Genomic DNA, 14,282 nt, shown 5'->3' on the forward strand with positions numbered 1-14,282 from the left:
TTCTTCCCGCTTCTATAGTTATACTTCGTCCCTGTTAGGGTAGGGAGTGGTCGAATCGCAGCATTAGGAAAGTGTGAATTCAATGAGCTACGTGCAGTACGAAGTGGTGAAAGGGGTAACAAGAGAGAGAGAGAGGAAGTGCGAATATGAATCCAAGAGAGAGAAAGTGTGCGAAAGTGATGAAAAAGTGTGAATTAGCATATGGGTTCTAAAAATTTTAAAAATCTGAATCTGAACAGAGGTTGGTAAATTTAAATTAATATAAATTATACTTAATATATATTTAAAAAACTATTCTTTAATTAAAATTTATTATTAATTAATGAGCAGGAAAATTTGTAGGAAAATTTTCCTATGATTTTTCCTATAATTCATCAAAATATTATCTATTAATTATATTTGCAACAAAACAAAACTTGTAGGAAAAAAAAATTTTACAAATTTTTTTAGAATTTTTTATCTGCAAAAAATACTATTTATATTAAATGTGGTTGCAATAAAATTTGTAGATATTTGTTGCAAATTTATTTTCGCAAAAATTTTGGCAAGAATCTCCTGCAATTTTTAATTTGTAAAAATTTTCACAAAAATTTTATATAATATTTAATTTGTAAAAAGAATCGTAAATATTTCGTAGAAAATTCTTTTCGTAGGAAAATCCGCAAAAAAAAGAGCATATTTCTAGTAGTGTAAACAATGTTGTTTATAACACTGTAATTAATCTTATAACTTCATTATATCCTCTGACTATAAATATATAAGTTTTGGTCTCTCAAAAAATAAAAATTCAATTTAGGAAAAAATGAAAAAAGAGAATTACTTTTTTAAAGGTGAAAAAGAACATGATAGGTAACGTATAATATTCAGAAGAATAGGAATGAAAAAAGATAAAATTGCCTCGAATAAAATTATGTGTCATATTAATATTATACTTATAGTGTTGAATAGTGAATAAGAAAAAAAAAACATCTGAATTTGTGAGACAAATAGCATATGAAGATACTCATCCTTTTTGGGTTAATTGGAATGAGGAGTTCATGATTCTGATATGACAATAATACCCTTACTATACTATATTGCTAAAGTGATAAATTCGTTTTGGACATGAAAATTAGTTCATTGATAGTTTTGTCATACGAATTGTTCCTTCTCCAAGCATCTACGGCTGCTGCTTAAGCATGGAATAGTCAACAGTGGTCAGAGTTCATTGATTGACTAAATTGCCCCTTTGTTTAAGGTATAATGGCAATTTCATGTTTACCAAACTTTTGGTCATTTATAAAAAATAAAAAAAAGAAGGAAAAACAAATATGGATGAAAGGTCAACTTCCAAGGCTTTAGTTTAAAAAATTATATTATTAAATGTTAGCACTAAAAATATTGGTCGATATGTTTGTATGAGCTTGATGGTTGATGACTCTATAATATTAAAAAACGGTTGCTTGGCCCAATCAATTTAGTTTTATTTACCCTTGTTTAGTTTTGGTCAAATTTTATATGCAAAGAAATTAAAATATTAACTCTAACTTGAGTAAATCACTTTTAATAGCTTTAAGTTAGACAAAAAAAGAAATAGTTTTGCTTAGGTAAGAAATACTCTTGCTTAAGTGAGTAGTATTCACGTATAAGCAATAGTAATCTAAAATAAAAATTAACTCTAACTTAAAGTGAATGACTTTTGGTAGCTCGAGACCTTAAAAAATAATCATGCTTAAATGAAAATTATTTATGCTTAGACAAACCAAATTCCTAGAACTATTCTTAATTTCTATGCTTTTTAGATCACTTAAGTACACCCTTGATGTGACTGTTCATATTTAAAGGTCCAATAAGACAATTACTATCTAAGCTACTAATTCGTTTGATGTGACTCAATTATAGTTTTATTTTTTCTCCATTAAAAAGTTTTATAATATGTTTTTAATATTATATTTTGAAAATAACATAAAAATTAATTCAGACTTATACGTGTTAAATATTTGTTTATCAAATTAAAAACTTAAAGTAATATGTAAAATTTAAAATAACCTAGGCCGGTGCAAGTTACAATAATTTATACTGAACATGGATAATTTGGTTCTACCTGGTTGAGGTAGAAATATTCTACTTGAATAGGAATGTCTTGTGAAGAATATTTACAATTTGTACCAAAATAAAAATATGGATAACTTGGTAACCCTATTAACATAGAGAAAATGTTAAAACACACAGAGGAAAATGGTGTAAGAGGGGAAAAATTCTAAAGAATCTAATATTGTTATTATCCTCCCTCTAAGATTTGATTGCAAACTCCTCTCTACATCTCAAGATGTATGTTATCAAAAGACCTTCCTTCAAAATCATATTCCTCTTGTTGACTGTTGTCTAGAGGCAACCTCTTCAAGACAGCAAGACCAGCAAGACCTGGTGGAAAAATTGAATATAGAATCAGCAAAAATTTAGAGGCATAACATAGTAGTTTAAAATAAACTAGCAAGTATAACTTTACTATAATACCTCAAAATAGGGACAGCCTAGTAGAGAAAGGAGAAAGGACTATTAGTTGCAGAAACATTATTGCCAAAACCATCACTTTATATTAATTCAATTATTGAATTTTATGATTACAGGTTCAATTTTGTATAAGTTTGATGGATAAACTGCTGTACCAACAAATACATGTGTGTGAAACTCCAAATATTTAATCTCTTTGTTAAATTGTATAACCTTGTTTATACAAGCTTCTCACTAATTACTTACAAGAGACGAAAACAAAAAGCAAAATAAATTAAACTTGTTTCATAAGTTAAAGTCAACTTACATTCCTTAGCTTTTGAAGAAGTTAGATTAAAGAGATTTATTAGTGTAAAAGTGCATAAATTGATTTTAACTTGGGAATTTCAATTCGCTTCATCTTATTTTTTTTCTCTTTTTGAAAATTTTATCCAAATAAGTCTCCTAAGTGATTGATGCCAACTCAAACTCCATGAATTATATATGAAAAGGAAACATGAATACTTGCCATGAAAAATGACACATTATGTTTCCATGTGAGCTATCAGGATTCTTTTCATATCATTATTATGTTTACCTTCAACAACTTTGTAGAGAGTAGACCACCATCTATCTGTAGGAATTTGGTATTTATTCAGTGTCTCTTCTATGGATTCATCATGCTTCCCCTCTAGAACTTCTTGGAGTGTTGTAACTGCATCCTTTGTTTTATCAAGAAAATCTTCACCTTCTTCACCATTTGGCTTTTGAAGGTGATGGTGTAATGAAGAAAGTGTAGCACCTATGGCAAACTGTGTAGCAGCAGTCCAATGAGTAGAAGCCAACTGTCTCATTTTGCTTTCCAACTCCTTGTTATATTCATTAGAGTTGTTCTCTGTCCTTCCAAATACTAGGCTGCATAAATATTGAGCATTTGCGGGTCCAGTACTTTGCACCATCTTGTAGAAAGCAGTTCCTTCATTTTGCAAGAGTTCCTCTGGTGAACTATATTCAAGAACCTGAAAAGCATAGAGGAAGATGAATCTTAGTATTGGATTATATACATACATGCATACAAATTTATATATATATATATATATATGAGAAAATAGGTTATGCACCGACAATGTAAAATAATTTTACATTATTATCCAATTATAAATTATCACGTATGTTAAGTTTATTGAATTTTATAATAAATAAATAAAAAGTCATATTAATGGCAATTTGTGATTGGTTAATAGTGTAGAAGTGTTTATTCTGTAAGTGCATAACCATTAAACTCTCCCTCTCTCTATATATATATCAAGTCCATCAATGTTACTCATTTCCAGGTTGGTCCTTATACAATGAAGTATAGGACTATAAGGACCAAACTAAAGATAGGTGTCCTGTGTAGGAACTAAAAATATTATATTTCGATTCCTACACCATTGAATCATGTTCAGAGTGGTTCTTATACTTCATCGTAACTCCATACCAATCTGAAATTGTAATAACGACAGTAGACAGTGAGGACAGCATTCAAAATGAGAACTGAATTAGAAACTTTATGTATGGGGACCAAATTAAAAACAAGTGTCATGTCATGTATAATGAGGAACAAGGTTATCAATAAGGTTATACGGCGGATGGCGGCAACGACCTTTAAGTGCCATATTGCCATGGCGGATGCCATGGCGGTCTATGGCGGACATCATGGCGGACAAAAAAAAAAAAAAAAAATATATATATATATATATATATAATATGATGCAAAAGCAGAAAAATAACAAACACAGCCACATTAAGAAACATAAACATAAACAAAAACAGCCATCAAAACAAAGCAACAATGTTAAAAAATAGCAAAGGAGGGGGAAGAAAATCTTGTCGGAAAGTCACGGTGGTGCTGTCAGAGGTCACGGTGGCGTGCAGAGGTGACGGCGGAGGTGGTGGTGGCTCGCGGGGAGGCTAGGGTGGCGTGCGCGGAGGCAGCTGCGGTGGTGGCGGAGGTTATGGTGGTGGCAGAGGTTTGCGCGACAGTGATGCTAGCGAAGGTTACGTGATGGTGGCGGCTGCGTCGGAGGCTGCGACGGTGGCGGCTGCGTCGGAGGCTGCGTCGGTGTCGGTGGCGGTTGCGTCGTCGGCGACGGTGGCAGATGCGGCGTGGAGTCGGAGCAGTTGCGTGGGGGGGGAGGTTTGCACGAAAGGGAAGTGATTTAGGGTTTCTAATGCCCTAAATCATCTGTTGGGTGCCCAACCCGGAAACAAACCCGGCCCAAAACGAAAAACAAAAAAAAAAAAGGCCCAATAACGGCGCCATGTCCGCCATGTCCGCCACGGACCGCCACGCCAGACCCGCCATAACGGCCGCCACGGGCCGCCATCTCCAAAATGGCGGAACCCCGCCATTTTCACCCTAATCCGCCATAACGGATTGCGGCCGCCGCCGCCACGCCGTTATGGCCCCGTTATGGCGCCGCCATAACGGTTATTTGATAACACTGATGAGGAAAAGTATAGTTTATCCAATTCTTATATACATTGTTCTTCTTGGTCTTATAGCACTATGATAATTGCTGCATGAAAGAATTAAATATTTGTAAATCATGCTACTTGGACATACCCGGCCAGAATCGAGCAACAGAATCTGATTACAGTCAATTATTGTGTTTAGTCTGTGTGCAATAATAAGCATTGTGCAGGACTGAAATTCTTGTCTAATAGTTTTCTGTATAAGGGCATCAGTTCTAACATCAACAGCAGCAGTGGCTTCATCCAGAACAAGAACCTTTGATCTTCGTAGCAACGCTCTAGCTAAACTTAACAGTTGCCTCTGTCCAACACTGAAATTGTCTCCTCCCTCTGACACCTTAATTCAGTACAAGAGATTACCTTGTCATATTTCATCTTATCAATTGATGATTTAAAAAACTCTCTAGAAAAATTCAATCTTATAAAGGTATTAATAAAATTGTACCATAATATGTGTACCTGAGCATCTAGACCAAATGAATTTCTTCTTAATACGTCCTTCAAATGCGCCCTTTCTAACGCTTCCCATAGATCAGCATCATTGTGTTCATTAAATGGATCAAGATTGAAACGAACAGTTCCTAAGAGAAACAATGATGTTATTTAGAAGGGAGAAGTCTTACTGAAGGTAATAAACAATGTTTATTCACAACTAAATGGAAATTTAAAATAGTACAATTATTGATAATAATATGTCTTAATTCCTATATTCTCATACGGTCAAGAAAGAGAACACTTTCTGACTGACAGTTTGCTAATGCAAACAATTCTTCAAAATTTAATTCTAATTCACTGATAATTGACATGCAGGTCTCAAAATGAACAATAATCATGGTTTCCAGTTTCTCTCTCTCTCTCTCTCTCTCTCTCTCTCTCTCTTTTTATTTTTATTTTTTATCTTTTATCTATGAAACAAAATAAAGGCACCAATGACCAGGCTTATCTGGAAGTTAGGCTAGAAATAATTCATTGATTTAATATTGATCCAATGCCAAAATTTTTTTAGACTATCATCCAATCATTTATTGACACATTATTAGAATAGGTTGATTCTGAGAACAACCACTTGAAAATTCCTTTTTCTAATAATTTGGATAATACATGATTGGATGATTGTGTAAATACCTTTTACACTCACAATTAAGGTTTCAAATCTCATTCACTTGATGCTTCGTGATATCACCTGTAACTGTGGTCTGGATTGGCCCGCAATTTGACTTCAATCACAATATAAAAATTTACTTAAAGTGGATTAAAATCACACTCATATTGATAATCTACATCTTACATAGAACACTATTTCTGTTCATGGAACATACCAGAGAAAAGAACTGGAGATTGTGGTATGATAGTAAGAACTTTTCGTAGATCTGCTAGTCCAAATGTAGAAATATCACAACCATCAATAATGATTCTTCCTTTCTGTAGCTCTACAATCCGGAATAATGCATTAAGCATGCTAGACTTTCCTGCACCAGTTCTTCCAACAACTCCTATCTTCTCAGTTGGAGGTACTGTAAAGGATAATCCATGCAGCACTGGAGGAAGTTCAGGCCGGTATCTCAGAACAACATCCTCAAACTCAATTGATCCTGATGTTGGCCATCCTGGTGGCGGACGGTTCGTCTCAATGACACCTGGAGCCTCAGTTTCTAGATTTATATACGTGTCGACACGCTCAACAGCATTTAAACTGTTTTCAGCTCTACTTGCTTGTCTGAGGACACCACTTAAGAGATTTGTTATGTTCAAAGTATAACTGAGAAGTAAACCCATTGTAGATGCAAACATGGCCTGGTTTGCAGCTCTTCCATTCTGCAAGACAGCAGATGTTGCAATCAACCAAATCATGAGGCCTCCTAATGTTTCTAGCCTTATGGTGAGCCACCGATTTGAACTTATATTCACAAGAGTAAATCTGATGTTGTTGTCCATGAATTTTCCATTAATGTGTGACATTCTGTCATATGCTTTATAAGCACGAATGCTTGACAAACCATTCAGCGATTCACCAAAATGAGCATAAACAGGAGATCTTGTAATGGAATCCATGCGCTTCACCTCTCGAGCCGTGCTCTGTCAGGCAAGATGTTAATAGAAAAGATCAATTCCTCAAACCATGACAACATAGTATCAACTAAAACATAATAAACACTGCTGGTGTTTCTTTCCAGAAAGGTGCTTTTTATCGGCACACCTTCACTTGAACACCGTTTTGACACATGCATTATGTTGATTAGTAACTTGTTCCTTGTTGATAAATTTTCTTTCAGTTTAGAAATTATTATCTTTAATTTTTTTAACATAGAATAACAGTATTGCAAAAATAGAGTATGAAGTAGGGTGCATAGGAAGCAGGCTTTTATCATGACAAAGAACCTAACTAGGATAATGTTACTGTGATTCAATTATGAAATTAGGAGACTATAAACTGCATATGAAAAAAGTTCAGTTGATATAGAGGGACTTCTATCTCCATATATGTGGAAGATTTCTATTGTAGTATATACTGCAACATAATACTAAATTCTAACCAGATGGATGGAAATGGATCCCTTGACTTTGTGGAGGGAAAGTTAGGGTAACTTAATACATTTCAACCGTTAGATTTGTAATAAATGATCAAATTGTGACACGTGTACATTTAAGTTAAAATATATATTGTACACGTGTCACAATCTGATTTATTTTTATACATTTAACGGTTGAGATGTATTAAGTTACCATAACTTTATTTCCCCAAAGTCAGAGAATCCGGATCCCAGATGGATATATAGTTAATCCTGATCACCTCAATGGCAATGCTCCTAACTTGGACTTTGACCAAAAGAAAATCTTAAATCAAGGTGTAAATTTTTCTGAAAAATGTATTATGCCCACATAATATTTATACTTATCCATTATTTAGTTATTATTCATCCCCCTATGAAAATAAAATGGAAACATCTTTATTTCCACTGATCCAAATTTCAAGAGAATCCATAATACAAAAGTAAATCAAACCTACTTGGCATTTGAATTATTTATAATGAGACAGCTCAAAAACTAAGGGCAAGATATAGAGCATACCTGGTAATATATATAAGCTGCATAAAAGAAGATCAGAAGTGGCATTATGGCCCACAGGGAAATGGGGCTGACAGTACCTATAAGAACAAATGTTGAAAGTAGTTGCCAGACTTGCCCCAAACACATGTTCACCAAATTGAAAACATTGGTATCTATATCTCCCATATCTTTTGCAAACCTATTAATTATTCGGCCAACCGGATTAGTTTGGAAGAATACCATAGGAGCCCGGAGGATTTTATCCAGCATTGCATCGTGCAGTCTTTTGGCAGCACGAAGACTTGAAATAATCAACCAGTAAGAGTTTGCAAGTGCCACCGAAACCTGCATGAATGCAGCAAAGGAAATATTCATTTCATTTTCCCTAAGACAAGTCAGATAGCTTGTTGAATGATGAACATTTTCTTTATGCCAATTCCCAAATGATCAAAGTACCAAGCAGAAAATTTAACATTGCATTTTGGAAGTACATGAGAACCGAAAAGATACAAATGTTAGAGACTCATTGCAAAATTACCTGTCCAAATGAGAATAGTGCATAGATAAAAAGAAAATATCCCGGATCATAATCTGCAGTGGAATCTTGAGATGTCCAGACACTTAACCACGTGCTACTTGAAATTCGAAGAACTTCAGTTAATGTATAGCAAGCAAAGAGTATGGAAACTACCCACAGTCCTCCAAGTGCAGATTTGTACCTGTAAATTTGGATTTATAATTACAAGTCACGACGAAACTAGAGCAACTAATTTCATTCAAGCAGAAAAAATGTGCAAATAAGGCCAAAAGGAAACAAGAAAAGAGAAAAATCAACATTTTGTTAATTTAATGGAGGGAATACCATGTGTTCATAATTCTGATCATTTGACAATCAAAATCATCTTATTCAATTTTTCTTAACAACTCAAAGGAAAAATATTCATCCATATATGAGGTTCCACGACAATCTTACCGCATTATAACTTTCCAGCTAACCACGCCTGTCTCCCTCTCTTCTTGCTTAATGAGTACTGATTTTCGCAATTTTCCTTTCTTCTCATAACTTGCATCATTCGGTAATTCCACAATTGCTTCATTATTCAAGGGTAAATCATTAGCCTTGTCATGACTAGCTGTATCTTTGCTATTATCTGTTTGTTGTTCCATTTTCCCCGCATTTTCCATCAGTTTCTGAAATAGAAGCCCACTTTTCGACAACTCCTCAAAGGTTCCCTGCTCCTTAATCATGCCTTCATTAACCAGAATGATTTTATCCACCTGAGGGAGAAAATGTAGCTGGTTGGTGACAAGAACCCTGGTTTTTCCTCGCAGCTCTTCCTTTATACAGTTCCTGAAAACCTGAAGGTAATTGCAAATCAGGCTATATATGAACTATGATCATAGATAGTTTACATTTTTAAATTGTCAACAATTAATGATAATAACTAAAATTTAAAAATTTATACTATAGAACAAAGGATAATTAATGATGTACTAAGTGACCAGACATTTCTTGTATTAATTTTTAATAATAAGAAACAGTTGGATTTGATTCATGCTCATATTATATTGACAATTTGCATCAATGTCAATGATACTTGTTAAGGATGGAAATTATATTTTAATTTGAACCAATGTACCCTTGCCTTCATAGATGGTATTTATATCATAAGAAGGACTAGTGTTCTAGAGCTTGATAAGACATAAGAATGATACCTCTTGAGCAATATGAGCATCAAGAGCACTCAGAGGATCATCAAATATATATACATCGGAATTTGAGTATACAGCCCTAGCTAGGGAAACTCTTTGCTTTTGTCCACCACTAATATTTACTCCTCTTTCTCCAATCTCCGTAAAATCACGTCCCTGAAAAGATAAAAATGAGATAATTATAAAAGAAAAAAAAATGTATTTGTTACGAGAAGCAATAGAGAAGATGAAATTTTATAAACAATCTTACAGGTAGCAAGTTGATATCATGCTGTAATGCAGTGGCATCAATGACCTTCCGATATCGTTCATATTCAAATTTTGATCCAAATAGTATATTTTCACGTACCTGAGTAAAGAAATCATTGATAATGAAAAATGGTAGTATTTTTTCACATGTAGTCTAACAAAATGCAAAAACAATATTCATAACAGGCTGCAACTCACTGTGGCATTGTAAATCCATGAAATCTGAGGAACATAAGCAACAGTGCCTCTGATTGTAGCATTTCCATCAGCTAAAGGAGGTAGCTCTCCAATCATTGCTGAAATAAGTGATGTCTTGCCTTCTCCAGTACCGCCAATGATTGCAACTAAGCTGCCAACTGGTATTTCCACATTGATATTTGATAATGTCGGCTTTTCGTCCTGTGAATTGAATACATTTTTCATACATAAATTAAATTATGCATTATTAAAATTGAAATTATGAAATGTATCCGTAAAAATGGAAATTATAGCATCACATTCATCAAAGGCAAAAGCATGGTCATCTAAAACCTACAAAGAATATTAATATCATTATTCCAATTGACCTAGATTTGGCTTATATTGAAAGTTTAGGGGTTGGTGGAAGAAAGAGGGAAGCCTAATCAAAGTTTCTCGTAACATAACCTGACATGGTTGTATGTAGCAGTAGCACTCTATAAAGTTAGTTTCCTTTAAATTGAAAATTGATTATTGATTAACATTCTGTAATCTTCTGTTGATTATTATTCTGATTAACATACTAACATGCAACCATCTAGAAAAACTCAAATCAAAATGTGGGCTATTAGTAATTTATCTATAATAATGTTGCCGTTAGCTGAAACACTTCAGCATTGCTAAGCCAGTGACCCATGTAAGACTGAGAGAGCCACTTTCATGGCATGAAATATTTTCAATACTAGAGAGTAGAAACAAAATGGTTTCTTTGAACATAAATCTAAGCCATTGGTGTTGAAGGCGATTGTGGAGAATTGTATCACGTAAAAATATGTGTGCCTTTTAGTTTTGAAAATTGAAATGCAATAAAATGTGATCCCCCATATAAAAACCAAAAAAATTATGACAGATTTAACAAAATAGTAGCTGTTCACCAAGGATCATTAAATTGACCTTAGGATCCCATGAAAAGTATCCATTTTTAATTGAGATGGCTGGCAGTCCAGGTTCAATAGGTGGATTTTGTTTTAAATTTCTCTCCTCAGCTAAGAACAGTTCCTCCAGACGTTGCAATGAGACATTTGCATTTGCTACCTGTCAGAAAAGACAATCAGTAAGGAATAATTTGACATCACAAACTAAAATAAGTGTTAACTGAAAGTGACTAGGGACAATTACAACCTGACTTAGTAAGTTTGGTAGCATATTTAAAGGAAAGCGCAAAACGGAAAACAGAGATAATGAGGTAAATGCCCTTGCAGGTGTCAATTCTCCACCCAGTAAAGTAAACATTCCAAATGAGGTCACCGTCACAAGAACGGGGATGCTGTTTAGTATGAAAGTGTTAAGCTGCAACAGAAGACAATTAGTTAGGAAGAAAGCTATAAAATTTCATAATCTAGGAGAATTTCTGTCAGAAAATGTTTAAAAGCATTCTAATAAATTGTTAAGTATCACATGCACATGTAGAAATAAGATTGTATATGTTAGAGACTTAGAGGAAATATCTCCCCAAAAGCACAAACTGATACTAAATTCAAATAAAAAAAACTTCATTGATGTTTAAACCATTTATGCAAGTGTTGTGGGTCAAATGAGCATGTTACATCAATTAAGTATACTAGTGCTGACAACAGAACTTTTGACACTTATAGACAATCTTTGATTTTTGTGTGAGATTGCAAGATTATACAAGCCTGGAATTTCATGAATGGTGACAGAATATCCTTCAAATTAGCCCCATATATAGGAATAAATACCATGTATTGCCACATATATCAACCTTAAGAAACACTGTCATATGCTTTCACATTCTTCCTTGATAAAGTCCATACAAATGTAAAGAGGATACAAATATCATTACACAAAAGATGTCTAGCAACATAACAGTGAAGACTTCTTATCTTGGAAATTCATTTTCTTATATCATACCATGTGACCTTTTTCCTTGAAAACAATTTTATACTGATAGGTTAAAATATATTAAATTTGAATGTACTTATCGACCTTGTTAGTCATCAATCTTGTGCTACTTTTACATAGAGAAAATAGTATGTAGTTTTTCCAATTATTGTAAATGAAAAATAGCCCAATGCTCTTAATACAGAATCCATGAAAGATGATTAATCTCAAATCCATTAACTGTCACCGTGAATCAGATTCAGAGACTGGATAATGAAAACAACATGGAAACACTAAATTCTAAAATAGTTTCAAGGCTCATACAGCATATAGTAGCTGGGCTTTGCGGAACCATGATAGCTCGTCATCTCTTATGCTTAGAATTCTAGATTGAAAGCTTGTTTCCCATGCATAACATCTGAATCATATCAGCATATCATAAAACCTGTTAAAACACAATCTGAGCTCGCATGTTCTAAGTAGACATTTTTAAAGTATTCATACTTTACGGTATCCATGGCAGCCAGAATTTCATTCATGAGACCAACCCTTTTGTCGGTCTGTTGCAGTCCTTCCTTTGTCAGTTTTCGCATTTTGCTAATCACAAATGTCTGCTCTCGAAAACAATAAATTTATTTATTTATTCATTGTATCAAAACTTATAAAATAAAAGAGAATAGTTATCATTTAGAAAATGAACAAGATGCCAAATATACAAGCTTCAACTTGTACTAACTTCAAAACTCTCAAACATTTGCTCTCTTTTTCAAAACTAACTGAATTTTAGCTTTCTCACCAATAGGTATCAATGTATCATAATATATATGTACCATACCAATAAGTAATCAGTTCGAGTCTTGTGGATAAGAAAAATGTTGTTGGGAAGAAATACGACACTAAAAGTGGCTAACCAAACTTCCTAATAGAGGTTAGTCTCTACTCATCGGCAAAACCAGTGGATACTTCACGTCAATAACAAGATTATTCAAAATATTTTATATGTACCATAATGTACATCACAAAGAATAGAGAGATATCAAGTGCTGCTAGAAAAGGATTCTCTCAAGGTTCTTTCCTTTCAAATATTTGTCTTTCAGACAGCAAAAACCATACACGTATCTGCAATCTATAAAAGAAAAGAAAAAACTTATACCTGCAGTGGGATAATAAGAACTAGCATTAATGATCCAATAAGTGAAGCAACACCTAGTTGCTGGTATAGGAGAACCATAGCTACAGTGATACGGAATGGTGCTGACCATAGTCCATGAAGTTGTTGACAAATTTGCTACACATTGTAAAGGAACATTAGCAATAAGGTTTATACCAAGCGAGCATTTGACACTCCAAATCAAAGTAAAATTTCAGTAAATAAGTGGACATGAATATTCAGTACAAGAAGAAAATGAACCTGTAATGCATTGGCATCTGTTGTTATCATATTCATAAGCTTCCCAGATGCGAATCGCTTTCGACCATCGTTAGTTAGCCTTAAAGATTTTCTAAATATAGCAGCCACCTATAATTAGGCATGATTACATCAGGTAAAATGTGTTGATAGATAAAATAATTAAGATAAGCCAGTTTATTTAGGGCTTTCTATATTGGATGAATTGGATAGCTGGACGCTTAAGAGAAAGAGACAACATACCAAGGTTGATCTAAGCCGAAAACCAACACGCATAACATTCTGGAAATACTGTGCTTCACAAAGAACACCAACTGTCTGAAAAGAGTTTAACCACCCGTTAATTGTTCTTCATGTTACTAAATGCTATCAAATGTAATGAAAAAGTTTTAATATTAAAAACAAACTCTATCTTTTGTGAGAAAAAGATATATTCTCCTCTATCATTCTTCATGCATTAAAGATATTTGTATAAGTCACTTATTCAGGGACAGTTCTAATCCTAATAAGTGCCATGGGAAAAATGATGGCCACAGAAAAAACAAGAGTGGAAATATGAATTTTGGATGAATTATTTTCATATTAAAATAAAAACTAGCATGAGAAGATAAGGGTAATTACTAATTAATCTTTTGTTTTGAAATTATAGCAGACTATTTGATTATTTTGAGGCATGCTAGAGAACACATACCAAAAGGCTTTCTATTTAGTCCAACATATTTGAAAAGTATGTACTCAGGCTACTCATATAGTGTAAAACCCTTAAAACGAGTTTTGCATTGTAGTAAAACTCTTA

At 33.6% G+C, this 14,282-nt stretch overlaps 1 protein-coding gene across 5 annotated transcripts in view; it reads right to left on the reverse strand.

Moving 5' to 3' along the window:
* Positions 1–2,072: 2,072 nt before the first annotated feature.
* Positions 2,073–14,282, reverse strand: part of LOC109805694 (ABC transporter C family member 12) — a 28,098-nt gene continuing 15,888 nt past the window's right edge. For 4 of the 5 annotated variants that reach the window (XM_020367868.3, XM_083065311.1, XM_083065312.1 and 1 more), the window contains 18 exons: positions 13,730–13,804; positions 13,490–13,597; positions 13,232–13,366; positions 12,583–12,689; positions 12,403–12,496; positions 11,359–11,526; positions 11,131–11,271; positions 10,198–10,398; positions 10,001–10,099; positions 9,754–9,906; positions 9,011–9,396; positions 8,576–8,756; positions 8,059–8,382; positions 6,309–7,065; positions 5,449–5,570; positions 5,081–5,326; positions 3,071–3,491; positions 2,073–2,403 (listed from right to left, as the gene is read on the reverse strand). In XM_020367868.3, coding sequence (XP_020223457.1) covers positions 2,297–2,403; positions 3,071–3,491; positions 5,081–5,326; positions 5,449–5,570; positions 6,309–7,065; positions 8,059–8,382; positions 8,576–8,756; positions 9,011–9,396; positions 9,754–9,906; positions 10,001–10,099; positions 10,198–10,398; positions 11,131–11,271; positions 11,359–11,526; positions 12,403–12,496; positions 12,583–12,689; positions 13,232–13,366; positions 13,490–13,597; positions 13,730–13,804 — 3,825 coding nt within the window. In that variant the 3' untranslated portion in view covers positions 2,073–2,296. Of the gene's footprint in view, positions 2,404–3,070; positions 3,492–5,080; positions 5,327–5,448; positions 5,571–6,285; positions 7,066–8,058; positions 8,383–8,575; positions 8,757–9,010; positions 9,397–9,753; positions 9,907–10,000; positions 10,100–10,197; positions 10,399–11,130; positions 11,272–11,358; positions 11,527–12,402; positions 12,497–12,582; positions 12,690–13,231; positions 13,367–13,489; positions 13,598–13,729; positions 13,805–14,282 lie in introns of those variants that run through there. The other variant, XM_083065313.1, reaches the window with a different exon arrangement.

This window comes from Cajanus cajan, chromosome 10, assembly GCF_000230855.2.
Source record: "Cajanus cajan strain Asha chromosome 10, NIPB_CcT2T_4, whole genome shotgun sequence".
Lineage (NCBI taxonomy): Eukaryota > Viridiplantae > Streptophyta > Magnoliopsida > Fabales > Fabaceae > Cajanus > Cajanus cajan.